The sequence below is a fragment of the Chelon labrosus genome (genome assembly GCF_963514085.1).
Source record: "Chelon labrosus genome assembly, chromosome: 3".
NCBI lineage: Eukaryota > Metazoa > Chordata > Actinopteri > Mugiliformes > Mugilidae > Chelon > Chelon labrosus.
The window spans coordinates 2,089,391-2,108,498 of NC_140339.1; the positions used below are offsets into that span (position 1 = coordinate 2,089,391).

The 19,108-nt window shown below is 44.9% G+C and overlaps 1 protein-coding gene across 1 annotated transcript; it reads right to left on the minus strand.

Annotated features, from left to right (window-relative positions):
- Positions 1-3,704: 3,704 nt before the first annotated feature.
- LOC311485906 (ankyrin repeat and BTB/POZ domain-containing protein 2-like) lies at positions 3,705-17,940 on the minus strand. The gene is made up of 17 exons (XM_084541593.1): positions 16,659-17,940; positions 10,974-11,123; positions 10,337-10,544; positions 10,098-10,250; positions 9,571-9,736; positions 9,127-9,216; positions 8,937-9,038; positions 8,324-8,420; positions 8,014-8,149; positions 7,699-7,934; positions 6,747-6,925; positions 6,153-6,258; positions 5,972-6,074; positions 5,494-5,566; positions 5,332-5,400; positions 4,711-4,824; positions 3,705-4,516 (listed from the first exon to the last, which is right to left on the minus strand). The coding sequence occupies exons 1-17, from the start codon at positions 17,533-17,535 to the stop codon at positions 4,268-4,270; spliced, it is 3,108 nt and encodes a 1,035-aa protein (XP_084397719.1). The 5' UTR covers positions 17,536-17,940; the 3' UTR covers positions 3,705-4,267.
- Between the last annotated feature and the right edge of the window lie 1,168 nt (positions 17,941-19,108).

The following is a 19,108-nucleotide window of genomic DNA, read 5'->3' on the forward strand; positions in this document are numbered from 1 at the left end:
GGAGCGGTAGCTGTGCATGACTAGACGAAGAGCAGTAATCAGGTCATTAAAGGCGAGAGACAGAGGAGAGCTGCTAACTTTGACCTTTAGTTAGGAGAGAAAAACAAATCTACTTTTTGCCTATACATTTTGTACTGTATAACGGGAATGGCTATTTCAGTTTAAAAGTCGATCAGTATTTTACAATAAGTAGCAAATGTAGCTTTGTCGTCCCTACCCTGTGTCCCCTCTCTGTGTCCTCGGGGGTCTTTCGGTGGGTGTGTGTCCTCCTCACATGTGTGATGGCTTGACTCTGTCTCTGCCACCAGGGATCATCCATAATAACTATTAACCTCGTGGGGGGCCCCTGCGAGACCGGCCGACAGCGGCCCGCTCACGGCCCAACCAAGAGAGTCCGAATCTGAAGAAAAGACAGAGGAACCCTTCCCTAAACTCACCCACAAACCCCCCCACAACCTCACCCCCCTCCCGCCCAGACTCCCCTCCTCTTCGAGTCGTTTCTCCGGCCGCATCAGTAGAGTCCACCTCGCTCCATCCAGACCAAACGTCATCTCAGAAGAGTTGTAAAAAGAAATTTAAAAAAATGAAAAAAAGCCTTAAGACAGTGATGTTTGTCAATCTACACACACATCCTCTCTCCTCCCAACTCTTTCTTCCACTTCTGCCACATGTACATAAAAAAAAAAGGAATAAAGAAAAGAAACGCTCATGACTTCTTTGTGGGATGTAATGACTTGAAACAGCATCAGGATGAAGGAGCTGTGGAAGAAAGCGGAGGTGGACGGACAGAAGGACGAACGCTGGCTGGATTGTAATTCTTTTTAACGTCGTGTTTCTTTGTGAACGGCAGATTTTTTCGAGCTTCTGTAAATGGTTTCTTGCAGTTAAAGGTGGCCCATAAATGTATGATAAATGGGGAGGGGGGCGGGGCTAGGAGGGGGTAATATTGGTGATATTATATAAATGAATGATCTATTCTGTTGTACAGGCTAAATAATGTTACGCTTGTACAAAAAAACTAAAAAACAAACAAAAAAAAAATGACAAAAACAGTCGTAGTTGTGACATTATGTTTTAGAGTTTAGAGTTGCCATGTTTTAGTTTTATATTCCTGTAAAGGCGCGGTCACACCAGCACGTCTAACGGCTCGTTTTAAAACCAGCAGATTCGCACATTTGTGCCGGTTTGCGTCGACTTAGAGCTCGAGAATCCAAATCGTAGCTTGTTTAGCCGTCTCTCGTTTTGTATTTAAGCTCCAAATAAGCTGAATGAATTCAATTTGGCCATTAGCAACCAAGCTAATGGGTTTGCTAACCGACTGTTAGCAAACTAGCTAGTTCCTTTTTCCTTTTTTTGTTTCCCTCTTCCATAACACATCGTGTAATTTAATGATGTGCGACCAAATATTGGAGGAAGTTCAGAGCCCAGTACGGGGGGAAAGGAGAAAGAAGCTAGTTTGAATTTTGTGTTAGCATGTTGTTGCTAGTTAGCATGATAGCCGTTAACAGTGCAGATGAATTTGGCTGTGCCACTTTCTGGTGTGACCAGGCCTCTCCGATGACATGTTTTCATTTTGCACTTTTACAAGATCTGGGTTCATTTACGAAATGTCGTTTTGTTTTTTGTTTTTTTTGTCGTCGTTCAGGTTCCTTTTGAATTTTCTGCAGGTTTCAGATGATGTTGAACTGCTGTGTATATTTTTGTACCGTCATTTGTCACGTCGTTAATTTATTTATCTGTTATTTATATGAAAGATGTAGAGAATGTTTCTTAATGTCAAATTATTTAAGGATATTTTTGTCATGTTTTAAGTTATTCGATCGCCGAGAAATGATGTTCCTTGTTCATTTTTTCCCGCCTTTTTTTTGACGAGAGAAACCTTGTAATATACGTTTTGGGGGGGAAAAAAATAATGATTTACCGTAATTTAAGAATGTAGACTTAGCCTCTTTGAGATGAACAAAACTTTTGTTTCTAAATGTCGGCTCCTTCTCCCCACCCCCCTCCACCGCCCCCCCTGTACGTATGGAGACTGAGAACTCACCAAACACTCATCCTGTAAATAAGCCGAGTTTTACCGACAAGCTTATTTAAAAAACCAAGGGGATTCCTACTCTTAGCTTTGACCTCGTACGGTTGTTTGCATGTTCAGCATTCGTCTTTTCTTTGCATGTTGTCGTTGGAATTGTTCTCTTGTTCCCTTTTTCTCTCCACACTTATTTATGTAGTTCTGTTCTTTATGTGCATTTTGCTTTACTTTGCCTTTTTATTTTATTTTACCAACTTCTCCATCCTCTTCCCCTTTCCTCGTTTTTTTTTTTTTATTTTATTTTTTGGATTACTGTCCGCACACAGTAACCGTGCAATGTATATCCTCCTTACTCATTCTCTCAAAGAGGGACCTCGCTGGCGATCGGGTCGCTCACTCAGACCAGCTGGGTGGGGCGTTGGGTTATTATTATCAGAGAGAAAAATTAAAGCAATACCTTTCATTGTTCGCTTTCCTCTTTTTCTACTGTGGGAATCCAGAGCACACAGAATGGACTCGGAGCACGGAGCGCTACTACTGAGCAGGATAACCACTGGCAATGTATTCCCTTGTGATGTTACTGTGAACAACTTCAGTGCTAAAGGAAATAAATCTGTTGACTTTGGAGCCGTTTTGCTTGGATGCACAGTTCGTCTCATTTAAATGTTTTATTCACAAAAAAATTATATATATGTACATATGTTACACATTCAGAGTTGATTATCCACATGCAGCTGCAGATTTGAAGTCTTCCAGTCTACAAAACTGTACAGTACATTAAAAAAAAAAAGACGGTAGCCAAATAAAATATAGCAAAAAAAATGTATGTAAGGTTATTTATTTTCCCTTTTAGTGTCAGATTCAGCAAATAAACAGTTTAAAGCCTCCATTTTGATTAGCGCTAACTGTCTAATCACGGCAGGTTTGTTGCTGCGCGCTGAGCTCCTAATAAAGAACAACATATTCAACAATTTCCAAAATCCCAAAAATTTAGCAGCAAAATTGGAATAAAAGAGGCTAAACAGCTCACGATGTGGAATAGTAACCTAGGATTACCTTCAAGGGTTAGCAATGGATTAGTTTAATCCAATGTTAGCATATAGCGTAGCATAGCTTGCTAGCAATTTTCGAGAGAACGTTGGTCTGGAGTCTCTCTCCGTTGGGAACTGTTTATGCTCCAGCAAAGATCTACAGTATCTGATGATAACTGAGTTAGTTAGTTCTGGATTTGATTATTTATTTATTATTTATTGGATTAAAAGTAAAAACATAAGAAGCTAACTAGCTCACTACTGTATGTGGTGACCAAGGGTTACTTGCAAAACTGAGCGTTAGCATATCATTCGCTAAATGTCCTTATTTTGCTGGTCTTACGTTATGTTAGGAAAAACAACTGCAAATCATCTCACATTAGCTAGCTCAACCTATGCTAAGCTAATTCATAATCTTCTGCTGCTCTAAAGTAAAACGCTTGTTTTGCTTTTGAAGTTATGCTATTAAGCGTCCGTACAGGATTATGTGAGAAGAAATATTAATTATTTTTTAGAAAATGTGTAGCATAATGATAGCTAGGCTAACTAGCGGTTTACCTCATCGTTCCACGTCATCTAAATGGTTTTCTGATTGGAGGAGATGATGATTTTTAACCAAGTAAATAATTTAAATTTCATTTTACAACATATTACATACTGTGTATATTATTTTAGGCAATAAAATCTGCAAGCTTCAGTTGGAATGTTTTCAAAATGTTAAAAATTTTAAGTGCATACTGATGTTTGAGAGCAGTGATGATATTAGCGTGTGCAGTCTCCCACAATTCAAGTATAAAAATCATCACTTTTAGCAAGAATCTGCTTTAAATATATATTTTTTTTAGCAAGTGCTCTGAGGTAACATCAAGATTCTTTTAAAGCTTGATTTTACAAAATTCAAGTCAAACCTTGAAATAGATGAACCCCAGTAATGATTGTTTTATTAGAACTAAAGGTTTCGTTACTGGTAAGAAAAAAGTCACAGTGATGGGGAAACTGCAACCACATTTAAATATTACTTTAACAATTAATACATTTTTGGCATCACTTGGGATCGTCTTGTCCTCGTCTTTACTTGTGTCAAGATTAATAAATAGGATGAAGTATATCAGCAGTCTATTCTTCTTCTACGCTAACCTGTTCTACAGTATGGCTACTACTCCCAAACACACATACCAGATGAACACAGTCCGGCTCTGCAGCGTTTCTATTCTCGACACACAGAGTGGAGGTTGTAAAGCCTCTGGATCAGCGCAGCCTCCAGGTCTCTCAGGAGGACCCGTGGGTCCGGGTCTCCATGTCCTGGCCCAGACCGGGTGCTCGTCCCTGGACAGAGCAGCTCCTGACTGACGCCTCCCAGCAGCAGGCGGTGGAAGTCCTCCCTGTCCAGGAGCTGATCCATGTTCTGCAGGAAAAACCCTTCACAAAACCTGCAGAGCTCCGCTCCTCCATGGTGCTATGAAGAAAACCAGATAATCTGTTCATTTACATTATATATAAATATAAAGAGGTCAAACTCAAATTTTATGTTTTAAGTATCACAGTTTTATGCCGTATGTTTGACACCATAGACATAGAGACACCTCAGCAAAAAAAAAAAAAAAAGAAAAATACAGAAAAGCTCTTCTCTCCCTGCTTGTGTTTTTGTACCTTTGCAGCCTGGTAGATGCCGACGGCGTTGTCCAGGGTCAGACTCTGGGACAGCGTCCTCTCGCAGCATCTCTGCAGACCTCTCAGCTGGAAGAAAGAGGCCACTGGCAGCAGCTAGAAGACACCAAGACACACCTGGAGATCAGTTTCATTTACACACAGCTGAATGGATTCAAATAAAACTTTGTTATGAGTCTTGTTTGCTACTACTGCTACTCTTAGGGTGACACAGTAAATATTCTTTTATATTATTTTAATCTATTTTGGTCATCAGCTGATCGTTTCAGGCAAAATATTTAAACTTTGGGAGGAAAGAAAAACTGTCAGATTCCAGATCTGCTGCCTTTTTGTCGTGTCATACTGTAAAGTGAATATTTGGAGGATTTACAAGAGGTTTTGAGTAAGCTGTTACTGTCCATTTTATAGACCAAGAAAATAAATAAAAATAGAATAAAAATATTTTTTTTGGTCTGTATATTGGAGAAGTGCAAAATAATGGAAAAAATATGAATTTGCCTAAAACACACACACAGAAAATTATGAAGAGGGAAAAAAAAGTCAAATGAAATAGTTTAAATGAAGATCTCCTGATACAACAGTGCAGTGAGAGCTGCATTTTACCTTCATGGCCTCAGAGTGGGAGACGGTCGGCCCCTCAGTTCCTCCACAGTAGAGAGACTTCATCATCACCTGCAGAGAAACAAACACACATGATGACTTCATGATCAGACAGAGGACGGGACACATCTCAGAAAACAAAAAGGACAGAGGGCCGTCTCCAACCTGGAAGGTGCTGTAGGTCATGTGGCTGATGTGGATGACGTTTTCGGGGGAATCAACGAGCATGCGCCGAAATCTGTCGGGAGGAAAAAAGAAGGTGAGGTTGAACACTCACCTGGTACAAGGTCTAATTCTGGATATGTCGAAGTCTGAGGACATTTACTGCAAGTTTTCAATTAAATTGCCACCTATTCCTACTAGTCCACTAGGGGTCGCACTGTTTTAGTCAGAGTTGTGGACATAACAAGACACTGAGACCCAGAACTAACCAGCAGACGCCAGCAATGCATTGATATTGGACTTGTTGTTCATGCAATGTTTTGTAAAAGGATAGCTCATTAAATGTTAACATTTTAATACTTGTTCTCCTTCGCTGGAGTTTCCTCTAATTACAGGTGAGTATCTGCTAGCCAAGCTAGAACAAATGCTGCACCTGTTAAATAAAACAAGACGATCAGATAGAAATTAGGAAACCTTTGACCTTTCAGAGGCCGACATCAGCAGCACCCGATGGGCGAAGAACGGACGCCCGTCCACCACGAACGTCACGTCCGACATCTCCTTATTGTTCAGGAAGTGGATATCTGAGGACAGAGACGACCACGTCAACCTTCCTGCGTTTAGAAAACGAGAGGCGACGCTGGACGGGAGCGATTAGTTACCCAGCTGTGTGGACAGAGACGTGTCCATGGGCGGGACTGGAGGAACCGGAGAGCAGCCGTAGCAGTGGGACAAGACGGACGCCAGCCGCTTCATCACCACGTAGTCCTTCAGGGGAAATGGGACAAAAGACTGACGTAACATAATATATGATCAAGAAATTAACTGATGTATTTACAGTTTAAAATCACTCTATTTCTATTTTTATCCCTTTCCTAGACTATGGTGATGAGGGGGGAGAATTCAGTTGGTTGTAATCTGCAAATTCACCACTAGAGGTCACTAAATCCTACACATGGGTCCTTTAATCTGTCTCTCATTTATTAGAACATTAATTTGTTTTCGAGGTGAGAAACCAAAAACACTATAAACAGCTGTGGGTTATTATGAGTTTGGCTGTTTTTTTGCGGAAGAAGAAGAACTGTAAGAAATGTCCATACTGAGAAATAGAAAATGAGTAAAAATGCTGCAGTAATAGTTCAGCAGTCGGCATTTTAACCCATATAACTTTTCACCCTCTCGTGATCTAACACAAGTTAAAAGTAAACCTCAGAGACTAATGAAGACCACACTAATGAAGAGGAGTTGATCCGTACCTTGCTGCTCTCCAACATGCTGAACATGAGCGGTATCCCTGCAGAGAGCAGCTCAGAGCTGTAGTCCTCCTTCCGGATGGAGGGGAACTCTGCCAGGAGAGAGACAGTCACTTCGTCCCTGCTCAGCTGCTGGGCTCTGAGGAGAGACTCCAGCCAGATGTGGAGCCTCCAAGGAACACCTGGACAAGAGCAGAGAGACGTGTTGCAGCGGTGAATGTAGTTTTACAAAGTGATGGACTGAACTAATGTGGAAATGTGAAGCATTTACTGCTTGAACATTTACCCTGTAAAGCCTTAAGGTGCTGGGAGGTGAAGCCTAAAAATACTAAATAAATCAGGAATAGCTCAAAGTCCATATGCATGACCCTGGTCTCTATGACCCTGGTCTCTATCTGCAGTACCACTAGATCGCCACTAGATGGAGGCAAGGAACCATGTATACATTTGAGACACAGGGGTCAGATTCTGTCAGGCAAGTCACCATGTGGTACATAGGTGATGTAGAATCATAGAGATAGTCTCAAAAGGACCTCAACATGTAATAAAAACAACATCAGATATGTTTGTTATCAGTTGTATTTTGAGTTTGATGAAATAGTGAGACATAAGAAGAAATGTTGACATGCCGAGTGTGAAATTTAAAGTTTACCTGCACGTAGCTTCTCCAGTTTAAAATGACAGCATGACAGAGTGGAGCAGAGAGGATTGTGGGTAATGTCATGGTCCACTGTCCCTCATATTTACAGGGCTCTTAGTCTCTTTGAATAAAATGCTCATCTTTAATATTAGTGGGGAAAAGGTCTACTTTAATCTGTTCTCAGGATCATTTATGATGTATCTTAAGCTATATTCTCTGCAGTGTGTATCCAGTATGTCTATATTGTATGCTTAGATTAAATAATAACGATCTACGAGTGAATGTTTGTTTCCTCAGCTTGATTCAGGAGCTCACCCATGTCTCTGAGCTCCATGGTTACGTCCAGGTATCCGTGCTCGGCGCTGTAGTAGGCCGCCTGCTGCAGGGCTTTCATCCTAGCCTTACACAGCCTGGGAACGACCCCCGAGGAGTCAGCCGCCGGAGGTTTCCCCACCTTCTCCTCCTCGACTCCTTCAGCCAGGATCTCCTCCAGAGACAGGATGTCCTCCTTCCTGTGCTGAGGCTGAAGCAGCAGCCTCCTGAGGACGTTTCTGAGGACGGACGAGAGCTGGTGGTCAGCGTGGAGCAGAAACTAGAGAACGGTGAGACTGATCCGAGGTTGATCCTCACCTGTGTCCATGTGCTGCTGCGTAACTGAAGCAGTTCATGTCTTCATACAGCGGTGACGTCAGGGAGTTCCCATGATGCACTCTGAGCAGAGAGTCAGCCCCGTGGTCAAGCAGCAGGCTGACCATCTCATAGTAGCCTTAGACACAGAGAAGAAGAGAGTATCACAGTAAATCTATCCTCCACCACTTTTAACTCCTCTACATTTATCTGACAGCTTTAGTTTATTAGCTTCAGGTAAATAAAACACTCTCGTCTGTATTAAAGAAGTAAATGATGGAGAGATCAGAAACGCCTGGTTTCAAACACACACCTGCAGCAGCAGCCATCTGCAGCGGCGTCTCAGCCGAGCTCTCATGACCGTCCAGCAGCGCTCCACCTTCCACGTCTGCTCCGGCCTCGAGCAGCAGCTGCCTCCATGAAGACAAAACACCGTCAGAAGATCTCAACATTAATCCGAGTCGCTGCGTATGGAATTTGGAATCAGACAGTCCTCCAACCAGTCAGATTACTACACACATAACTGTTACTCCACACTGAGCCCCGCCCAAATGATTTTAGCCCAGCAGATGTTTGTTAGAGTCAGAGAGACTCCAGAACAACTTTCCCCCACAATGTTTGCTTTTTACCGTTTAATTTAACAGATTTCTCTTGCACCTTATTTTTTTTATTTACCTTATTATATTTTGTGGTTTTATATTTCCTTTATTTATTTTATTATTTATTTAGTTTCGTTAGTGAGGGATACCTGCAAAGTAAGAGTTCCACTGTATGATCTAAACAGCACGATGACATGACAATAAACATCTTGAATCTTTAATCATCCTGCAAAATGATTCCTGTTTCTGTAAATTTCACTCAAGTTCGTGAAATTCTTTATTTAATTTATTACTTAAAAGTCTGTAAATTAATGCAAATGCACTCACCTGAGCCACCGACAGGTGACCGTGCAGCACGGCAAACGTTAGCGCCACCCAGCGCCGGCTGCCGGGGTGAACGGACGGATGTCTGGCGGAGCAGCCGGGGACCTGAACATAGACACAGACACAGATTTGAGCTCAGTGATAAAAGCGGCCGAGCCGAAGATCAGCTGAATCTGCTGCTGTGGTTTTTTACCTGCAGGTCCAGGTGAGCTCCGGCCTCCACCAGCATCTGCACCAGAGCTTCGTCTCCGGCCGCGGAGGCGTACATGAGAGGAGTCATGCCCTGCAGGAACACATGGGAAACTGTGTGTTATTTAAATAAACAAATACAGAAAGATTTAGAGCAATGACAAAAAAATAAAACTACTTTTATATCCACACCAGGTGTTCTGGGTTTAAATCTTCATCCTTTGGAAATCCGACTTAATATAAAGATGCATGACGTGTCACCACATCGTCTAACTGTACAAAAGCTAAAGCAACCTTCATCTTCCCCTGGTGACATTTGAACTTGATGTAACCGAGCTGCAACCGTCTGGACTCGTGCTCTTCACAGTTTGTTCCAACTCTTCATTAAATCCATATGATTCAGACTGATCCTAATGACAGTAACTGGTATCAGACAGCCAGGCCTCACCTGGTCGTCCATGGTGTTAACTCCCTCTGGTCCCAGCAGCCGTGTGGCCTGATGGACCAGATCTGCTCGGCCGCAGGACAGCATCCTGAAGCCCAAGTCCAGCTGGAACTTGGCCGAAGCGGCTTCAGCGTTGAGGGATTTAAAGGACAGGAAAGAGCAGTCGGACCTGCAGAGGAACGGACGGAGAAAGATTCACAGGAACTGTTCCTACGTGATCCACCGGAGAGTCAGGAACTTATTAATGAGACAGAGCAGACACATAAGGGATGCTAGGCTCAGCCAGCAGCTGCAGGACGGTCAGAACATCCTCTGGAGATGTTAACTAGACAAGAAGCAACACATGGAGGATTTCATGTTGTTTAAAGCAAAATAAAATAAAAGAGACCTGCTAAAGGAGGAAATAAATAATATGCAGACATGAAATAAACACTTCAGTGCCTCCTAAGTTCTTTCTGGAAGAGGTTTCAAACTATTTAAAGACCTGCAGGAACACAGAGGACTACATGCATCATGCTTCAGCGTCCTACCTCAGCTGTCTGGGCTCACAGTCCAGTCCTGGGAGGAGCTGCCTGGCTGTCTGTCTGACATCATCGCTGTCCACCAATAGGCTGCGGCGATGCTCGGCGTGCACCACGGCGACCCGGATCCACTCCATGAGAGGAGGGAGGAGCAGGAACGGCCTGGACGGACGTTAAAAATGCAGATTAGAAGATAACCTGGATAAAAGACACCAGGTCAGTGCAGGACGTCCCACCCACTCACTCACCTCTCTCTGCTCAGCGTCATGGCCGGAGGCTCCAGGTTGGGGTTCTCCAGAGACTCCATCTGTGGGCTGGACAGGAAGTAGTAGAGGGTGCGGAGAGCGTCCGGGGCCCAGGAGACCGACGGTGGATTGGCTGAGGTGGCGGGGTGGATGGAGGGGCTGGAGCTGCGCAGGCGCTGCATGTGGTGCATCGCTCGAGAGACCAGATCACCTGCAGGAAGACGGGAAGCATCGTCAGCCAGAGCCTCTGCAGATTCAATCAGACGTTTACTTCTGCTGCTTTCAGGAGGAGCTTCGTGTCTTTTCTCCAAACAGCTATAAAACGCTAAAGCTGAACTGACGTGGCTGAATTTATAGAGAAACATCCAGAACATGGTGAGTAAACGTGTCGTCAGACGGTCCATAAACTGACGTGAACAAAGACTTTTCTTTTCCTTCAGTAACGGGAGGAGGTGGGGGTGGGGGGGCTGGAGGACCATGGTGTGAAGGTGCCCTTGTTTTCTGGACACAAGCCACAGGTTGTAACCGAGGCCTAACGACGTGTCCCAGGAGCACGACGCCGGTCACAGTTTAAACAAACACACACACAACAAGAGTCGACTGTGACGACGGCGGTGGTAACACACACTCGAACACTCACTGAGCTCAGCGATGCTGCCCACACAGGTGGCGAGCAGCGCCTGCTCCAGCGTCCTCAGCTCCAGCTGGATGTAAGCATCCTCCCTGCTCTCCATCAGGTCCTTGGGAGCCTTGGCGTACGGGCTGACGTGGGCCGGCAGCGACAGCTCACCTGGAAACAGACACACACATTTAAACCTCTTAGAGTTTAAGAGAATCTAGGGAACACGTTCAGTGTGGACGGCAAAGGAAGACATTCATTGTTCAGGAAATGTGTTACTGTGCATAGGACACTATGGACTGAATTAAATATCTCAATTTTCCCCAGAAGATAAAACCAAATTACGTTTGTCGCCACCATTAAACTGCCAGATCTGTGTTTTAATAACATATTCAGAGACATTCATGTTCCTCTGAAGATCGTCTGAACCTGAACATTCAGTGCTTCTCCTTCTTCTTCTTCTTCTCCCGTCGGCTGTTCCCTTCCATCGGCTTCCATCTCTTCCTATCCTCTGTGTCCTCTTCTTTCACACCAGCTACCTTCATGACGTCCTACACTACATCCATAAACCTCCTCTCTGACATCTGCGGGGGGGACGGCCTACATCAAGGTGGAAACTCTCAATATTCCAGCACAGGAATCTGCAGACTGTGTGAGGTCAGACTCTTGTTGTCTCTTTGCTTTGTTGCATCAAACTCAATCACTTCCCGTCGTCTCTTCTCGTTCTGGACGGTGTTGTAGCTTCTTAATCCTTCACATTTAGACGAGAACTATCTGTTGCACACGTGGTAAGAACCTAACTGTGCTGTTTATAGAGTCACATTGCAGCGATGTCTTGGCCTGCTCTGAGGTTGTTAAAAAAAACTAAATCTAAAAGAGATTAATCATCCCAACGGTCACTGAGCAAACTTTATCACGTGTTTGATGCACAGACCCTGAAAACCACCCGGCCACGTTTTTTGAAAAGCGCCCCCCTCACCTCACCCCCCCAGCCCCGTCCATTGTGTCCCAGTGAATGGAGGATTTGCTGACTCCTGATCTTCCACACAATGGAACCAGCATCAGTGAGAACAGTCTGCAAAAAAAATAAAATACTGGAGCTCCTGCAGCCGAAGAACAACCCCTAACCTCTGACATGCACAACAGCCATGCATGAAGAAAGATGGAGCAGCATGCAGACGTTTGGGGAGATGTTTCCTGGAGTGATGAAACTAATTAATCCCAAAATTAAATTAAATTAAATTAAATTTTTATCAGTAGCTCATGTTTATCCAAAGCCTGCACACACAAACCAACTTCATCTCCTGGTTCTCTGTGGGAGGACTGGACCGACCTGACCTCCACCCCCCGGTGCAACACCTTTAGGGTGAAGTGGAGGTAAACAAAGGACGTTTATCAGCCTGAACAGATTGATCATCTGGACCTTTCTGAAAGCCGCCTCTTGTCCGTTAAATGAGAAGTGTGTGCTGCAGATAATTGGTGCCGATTACTCCGCTGTGTTTACGGACAGGAGCGACGGTGAACAGGCATCTATTCATGACTTCACAACAGGAGACCAGTCTGCAGCGGACAAAGCACAAATCACTGTTTTCTAATCCCTACCTGTGTAGTCCACACACACACACACACACACACACACACACACACACTGCCCTGCCTACATCCACAATCATTAAGTCATTTCCCTCGGCTGTAACCTGCAGCCGAATAAAAAGCCTCGCTTAACAACCCCCAAGCCTGCGACCGCATCCTCAGAGAAAGACTGGCTGCACTGTATGTGAGTTAGTCACCGGTCCTGGAAAACAACAGGCCTTTTCTGCTGCCTGGAATAATGCTGCAAGTGTCTGGGGGAGGACAACAGGAGCACAGAGGGCTGAGGAGGTGAATGTTTGTGTTTGTGTGTGTTTGTGGTGGAGGTCGGGATCAGTGCAAATAAAACCCTGAAGATTAAGCTGAAAAGAAGTAAGCACGTCTGATTTCTCGTCTTAAAATGTATGATTTACACAAAGACTGAGACTCAAATTAAAGGTTTATCAGATGGAGACGGAACCAGAGTGAACTGGTTCTCAAGGTGAAGAAGTAATAATGAAAATAAAGCCTTCTGCAAGACCTTTAAAACTGAAGAAGTTACTTGGATGAAACATCTTCAAGAAACACGTCCAGTTGTCCTTGTTTCAGCTTATTTTTTGGATAAACCAGATCTTAATGAACCTTCACAGACTTCTGGAAAGGACCCACACAGAAAACTTAACTCTGCAGACTTCACACAGGTTCTAGAAACCACTACAGGGAGACGGGTAATAAAACTGAAAGCTCCTCCAGTCTATGGAGCTCTCTACATTCTGGAAAGATCCAAACTTTGTTGCACGATGCTTTGAGCGTCCTGCAGGAGAGAAGCTCAAACTCAGAGCTCAGTCAGACGATGCAGATGAACAGAAACGTGCAGCAAACTAAACGTATTAAAAGATAAATGATCAACACTTCCTGTATGTGTCAGATGTAAACACTCAGATGAACAGTTCCTTCATCAGGTTTCACATATTAACACGACACTGAAGGCTCCACACGAACACAGTCCAGTCAGTTTAAGAGAGAGCTCTTCATGCTTTTATTTCTTGGTCGTGTTGCTTCTCTAGAACGTCTCCAGGTCAGCAGGGGGTCTGCTTTCAAAATGCATCCGTCATTAAATCTCCTCAAAGTTGATTTTAGAAGAATTTAAAAATGTTCCAGTGGAAGGATTTTAGAGACGTTAAGACTAAAGGACTAAGCTCTGATGGCTTAGACGACGGGGTCAGAACATCTCCAGAACTGCAGCTCTTGTTCCAGGTCTACAGAGGTCCAAAGAAAGGGGGGCAGAACTAGGGTCCTGGACCAAGGAGTCTGACCAGTGTGGTTGTGATTCAGAAACGCTACTGGAGCTCTGACTGATGAAGACGTTGATGTTGGTTCTGATAGAAAGGACAGAACACTCAGTGGATCTCAGACCAGTCAGGGTGTCCATGCCGACCTCTGACCTCTGACCTCTGACCTCTGATGGACACATCAGAACTGGACCACAGAGACATGGAGGAGGAAGGTGGTTCTGGTCTGATTTCATTTTTTCCATCACGTGCATGGTATCAGGATGCAGAGAACACCACCTTATCGTTGCCATGGAGATGAAGCCTGAATACCAGCTCAAACTTCAAAGTTTATCTGGAGTCTGGGGTTTCATGTGGTGATGGACAGAAGCAGAAACACAAACATTCACTAATCTGCAACGTGAGGCGTGAACAGAAGCAACAAGAAGCAGCTTTCTTTTTACTGTCTTCATAAAGCATCGATTCTAAACACTAATAAACATTTTACTGGTGCACATCTAGAGAATGAAGCTTAAATTAAACGTCAGACGTTTCTTCTGCAACTGCTCATGTTTTCTTCCTGTACCAACAAACACATAAATAGAATAAGACTGCATAAAACACAAAGTCAGTAACATGAAGGTGACGACGTGTCTAAAAACCAAAAGCAGCCGGATTTAACTCTCTCATCTCGTGCAGAACTAAAGAACAACAGAGAATTTGGCGGGAAGACGCTGTTTTTGTGGCTAATCTGGTTAAAACCTGCCGGAGCCAGAGAGGACGGACGCTGTTGGCTTTAGAGACGTGGACGCGGGGCCGGGCGGGGACAACAGGGCCTCCCGTCCCTCCAGCCACACAGACGGCTTCATTACAGCTGAGGAGAGACATGAAGCGTCATCAGCTGTCTGCTGCCATCATGAAAACAGAGTGAAAACACAGATGGAGTTGGTCCTATTTCTACTGATGATTCCTGCACATTTAAAGGGACCTGACGTCCACAGAGACTAAACCTGATCCTTCACCAGAAAAGACAGATGTTTAAATTAAAGTTTGAACAGGAGACGTGCAGATGTTAGAGTTACAAAGAACCAGACAACAGCGCTCAGCTCAGGGAACGGCATTAGGTAAACTCTGTTTTATCAAATAATGTATGAAGAAACGGTGAGGTGGGCCGAGTTTAACCTCTGACCTCTGTGACATTACGAGCTGCAGAAACAGTTTCTCAGAACAAACCGGCTGCCGGGTCCTCGGATGACGATTAAAACCCGAGCCACGCGGCGGAGCGTGTGTTTGCTCTGGCGGCGGGAAAGAGAGCTCCGTTGTGTCGCCGGCTCGGGTCAGAGGGTAACAACACTCACTCCTTCACTTCACCCGCTGCTTCTTCCTGTTCGCTCTCATGGGACGAGGAGGAGGAGGAGGAGGAGGGGAGGGGGTTCCAGCAGCTCGTATCCCAGCATGCAGCAGCCAGGGGAACATGGTGCCTCTTTGTTTACCGTGTTTATCCTCTGAAGCTGAAGCTGAAACAGCGTCTGTGTTTCATTCACTCACACCGGACTGGTTTTCATCTGAAGTCCAGAGTCACACGTTTGAGGAGGACAGGAGGAGTATGTGTGTTCTCATTTTACTCTGTTTCTACTGAAGCGTTCTGATTCCTGCACATTTAAAGTGACCCAACGTCCACAGAGGACAGATTTATCTTCCAGTGGAGGAGGAGGAAAGAGGAGGTGGCTGGGACGAGGTGTGAATATGAGACACGCAGATGTAAGACTTAAAAAGCACGAGACATCAGATAAATAAAAATGCAAACTACTTCCTGAACATGGCTTTATTCAGTATCATTCAATCTTAATTTTCTTTCAAACTAACCAGACTATCTGACCGAGGATCTTCTACTTCCGTCTGTTATTAACCTAAAATGCTCGTTTCCTGTCTCAGAGGTTTGCTAGACTTCCTCTTCTTCAGCCTCCGGTTGCTCTCTATTCCTCTTATCAGCAGATTGTCGCCATCATTAACTCGTCTGCTCTCTAATGCCTCCAGCTTTGAACGGTGGGACCGAGCAGGAGGACTCAGAGTTTCTCCATTGGCTCGGAGCCTCTGCTGTTCTCGTGCTTTACGTCTGTGACGGTTCTCAGTCCTCCAGGTCCTGGTTTATCGAAAATACTGAGCTGAAACAAGGACAACTGGACTAGTTCTAGCAGACGATTCACCCCTCATCCAAGTAAGAACCGAGTTTAGACCTGAAGAAGCTGCTGGGATGAAACGTCTCAAAGAAAACCATGAGTCCAGGTGAGGATATTGTCGAGAATGGATCAAAGAAATGTTGCAGAGGCTGGTTTGGTTTTCATCTTTGCAGGAGACAAAAAAAGCGAGGACACTGGTTCAATTAGCCGGCGATGTTTTTAAATCCAGCCAGAAAGTCCTTCAACTCTTCCAGAAGATGAGTTTTCAGTATGTGTGTTAAATAAAAGCCTTTTTCTGTCAGTTAACACCATCTTCTGTTTAATTTTAAAATGTTCAGGGGCAGGAAATCACCACTAAACCTCAAATGATCATTTTAGATGTGAGATTACAGAGAAATAAACACACTGATCTCCATGATCCTGTTTGCATTCTTAGTGGATGAACCTTAAAAACTTCACTTATCACAGGATCAACCTTCTTACAGATGTGAGAGATAAGAGAAGAGGAGAAGATGCTCTCTGAACATGTGACCTTTGACCCCTGTAAAGAGTTTCTATGAATCTGTTTGACCCCAAATCTGTCAGAGCTCAGAGCCTGAACTCTCATCCTCATGTTTTTGTTGATGTTCCTCTTTTCTTCAGCTCCTGCTTCATTAAAGTAACTTTGATAAGTAGTCTGAACTCACCGTTTGCGTTTTTGCCGCACATCAGATGCTCGTAGACCTGCAGCAGCCCCCACAGCTCCGCGTCGTTGTTCACGGCTCCCTCCAGCAGCTCCGCGCTCACCGGGCTCCAGGTGACTCCTTCGCCCCGTCCCTGCTCCTCCTCGGCGGCCGCGGCCCGCAGCGCCCGTCCGGTCACCTCTTCAGCCAGACTTTCCACGCACGCCGTCAGGCACACGGCGGCGTACTCGTGGACGCGCACTGACACGCGCGTCTCCACCATCCACCTGAAGAAGCGGCCCACGGAGAGCGCGAGGCCGCAGCGCGCGGACTTGCCCCGCTGACGCGCGGTGTCCCCGGAGCTCATGCAGTGCAGAGACGCCGCCTTCACTGCGGAGGAGATGCACTGCTCGGACAGAGCCCAGCTCAGCACCAGCCTGACGGCGCTCTGCACCTCCAGGCGCGTGCACCGCCCGTGGAGCTCGCTCAGCCGCTGCGCCTCCCGGGAGATCCGCAGCAGAGCCCTCCGGAGCAGCACGGACAGCCGGTGCACCGCCTCCAGCGTGAACGACGCGTCCGAGCCGGACACTTTACGCACGACTTCCCGCAGCTCGGCGTCGGTCCAGGGGTACTCCTCCAGCTCCGGCAGGCAGGGACACCTGGCCAGGACGTCCGCCGCGTCCTCCGGCAGCGTGCTCACCGTGTCCCAGCTGCCGTTCCGGCTGTACGGGGAGCCGGCGCGCTGCCACCAGGAACCCCGGTGAGGAGTGCTCGTGTGCGGCGGAGACCGCCGGGACCTCCCGGAGGAGGACAGGCTGAGGGACGGGCAGGGCTCTCCGGCCGCATACCCCGAATCCAGACTCAGGTCCTCCAGAGTTTTCACTAACAAACTGCTGCACATGATGTGGACAGGTTTGGGTTTCTAATCTTTACGCGCAGTGAAGGACGAACGAGGTTCCATCAAACCAAAGTGTTTAAAGGTGTGAAGCTCTGAGAGGCGCAGCAGTCTGACCTGCTGCCTCAGAACGAACCACAACATGAACAGACAGAAGTTTATTAGGCACGAACGGACCAATCACATGCGGAGTCCTGCTGCTGCTCTCCAGCGCCTCCCTGCGGCCAGAGCGCAGACTGATTCACCTGCATGTGAACTAACAGAGAACTGGTTTGGATTTTATAATAAAAGCTTGTAGAGCTGCAGAAAAAGACTCCAAACCCAGATAAAGTATTCTCTTTCCTTAAACGATTAATTTATTTATCAAGCTTTTAAACCAGACTAATGTCTAAAAGCTGGTTCAATTAACCAGTGATTCTTTTAAATCCAACCAAAAGCAAATGTATTTTCAGAATCCTTAAAGACTGTTTTAAGGATTATGTGTTGTATGAAAAATAAATGCTGAGTTTCTTCTCCCTGCTGGAATCTTTTGCTTTTAAAATCTTAATTTGAAAACACTTCAGGGGCAGGAAATCACCACTGAACCATTTCAGATTACAGAGAAATAAAAACACTGACTTGCAGATTGAAGTGATAAACAACAGCTCAGTCACAGCACTGAACCTGATATGATGTGGTAAAATAATCTATACTGCGAATAGATGCACTGATGTTTTTAGGCTTTACAAATAGAGAAGATGTTCCCGTTTACATTTGAAGTGAATGAACTTCAAGAACTTGATGATTCTTGTCTGTTTCTTGTAAAGACAAAACATTCAAGCTGATTTCTGAGCGAGATTTGAGTTAAATTAATGATCTGCTGAGTAGTGTAGATAAATCAGGGTGCAGCTTTATTCTGATATTTTCTTTCTTTCAAATCAGACTGATAGAAACTCTCTCAGTTCAGAGATGATCCTCTTCTTGTTCTTTCTACGATCGATGCAGTAATAATCTGACTCCAGTCTGAAGATCAGTGCTTTTATTTATCATTAATCTGAAATCTCAAATGATTATTTGTGGTTTGGTGGTGTTTTCCTGCCCCTGAGTATTTTTAAATAAAGATGTTAAAAGCAAAAGATGCCGTTCACTGACAGCTAGGAGAAGAAACTTTTGCTTTTCATACAGCACCCAGGATATTTAAAACAGTCTTTAAGGATTCTGAAAATATATCTAAACATGTTTATCTGATGTTTAAATGCATTTATTTGCACGGGAGGAGAACTCGTATTTGTTGGAATGAGTCGAGCTCCAGAAACACTGGATCCTACACTGCCCACGATGCGACGACGACTCTTTTAGGAATTTGTCGTCTTAAAGTTCAGTTCAAGAACCGAGCTGTCATTCTATTCTGCAGAGAGGACGTCTGCACGCTCATGAAATCTCTCTGCCTCGTTCAGGTTTGACTCAGTTCGCTGAGAGGAACCGCACCGTCGGCCTCTTCCTCACACGCTCACTTTGAAAGACACAAGAAAACAAGACGCTGGAAATCAATGAAGATAAAAGTTGTATTGTTTCAGCTCCACTCCTCTTCGACAATGTC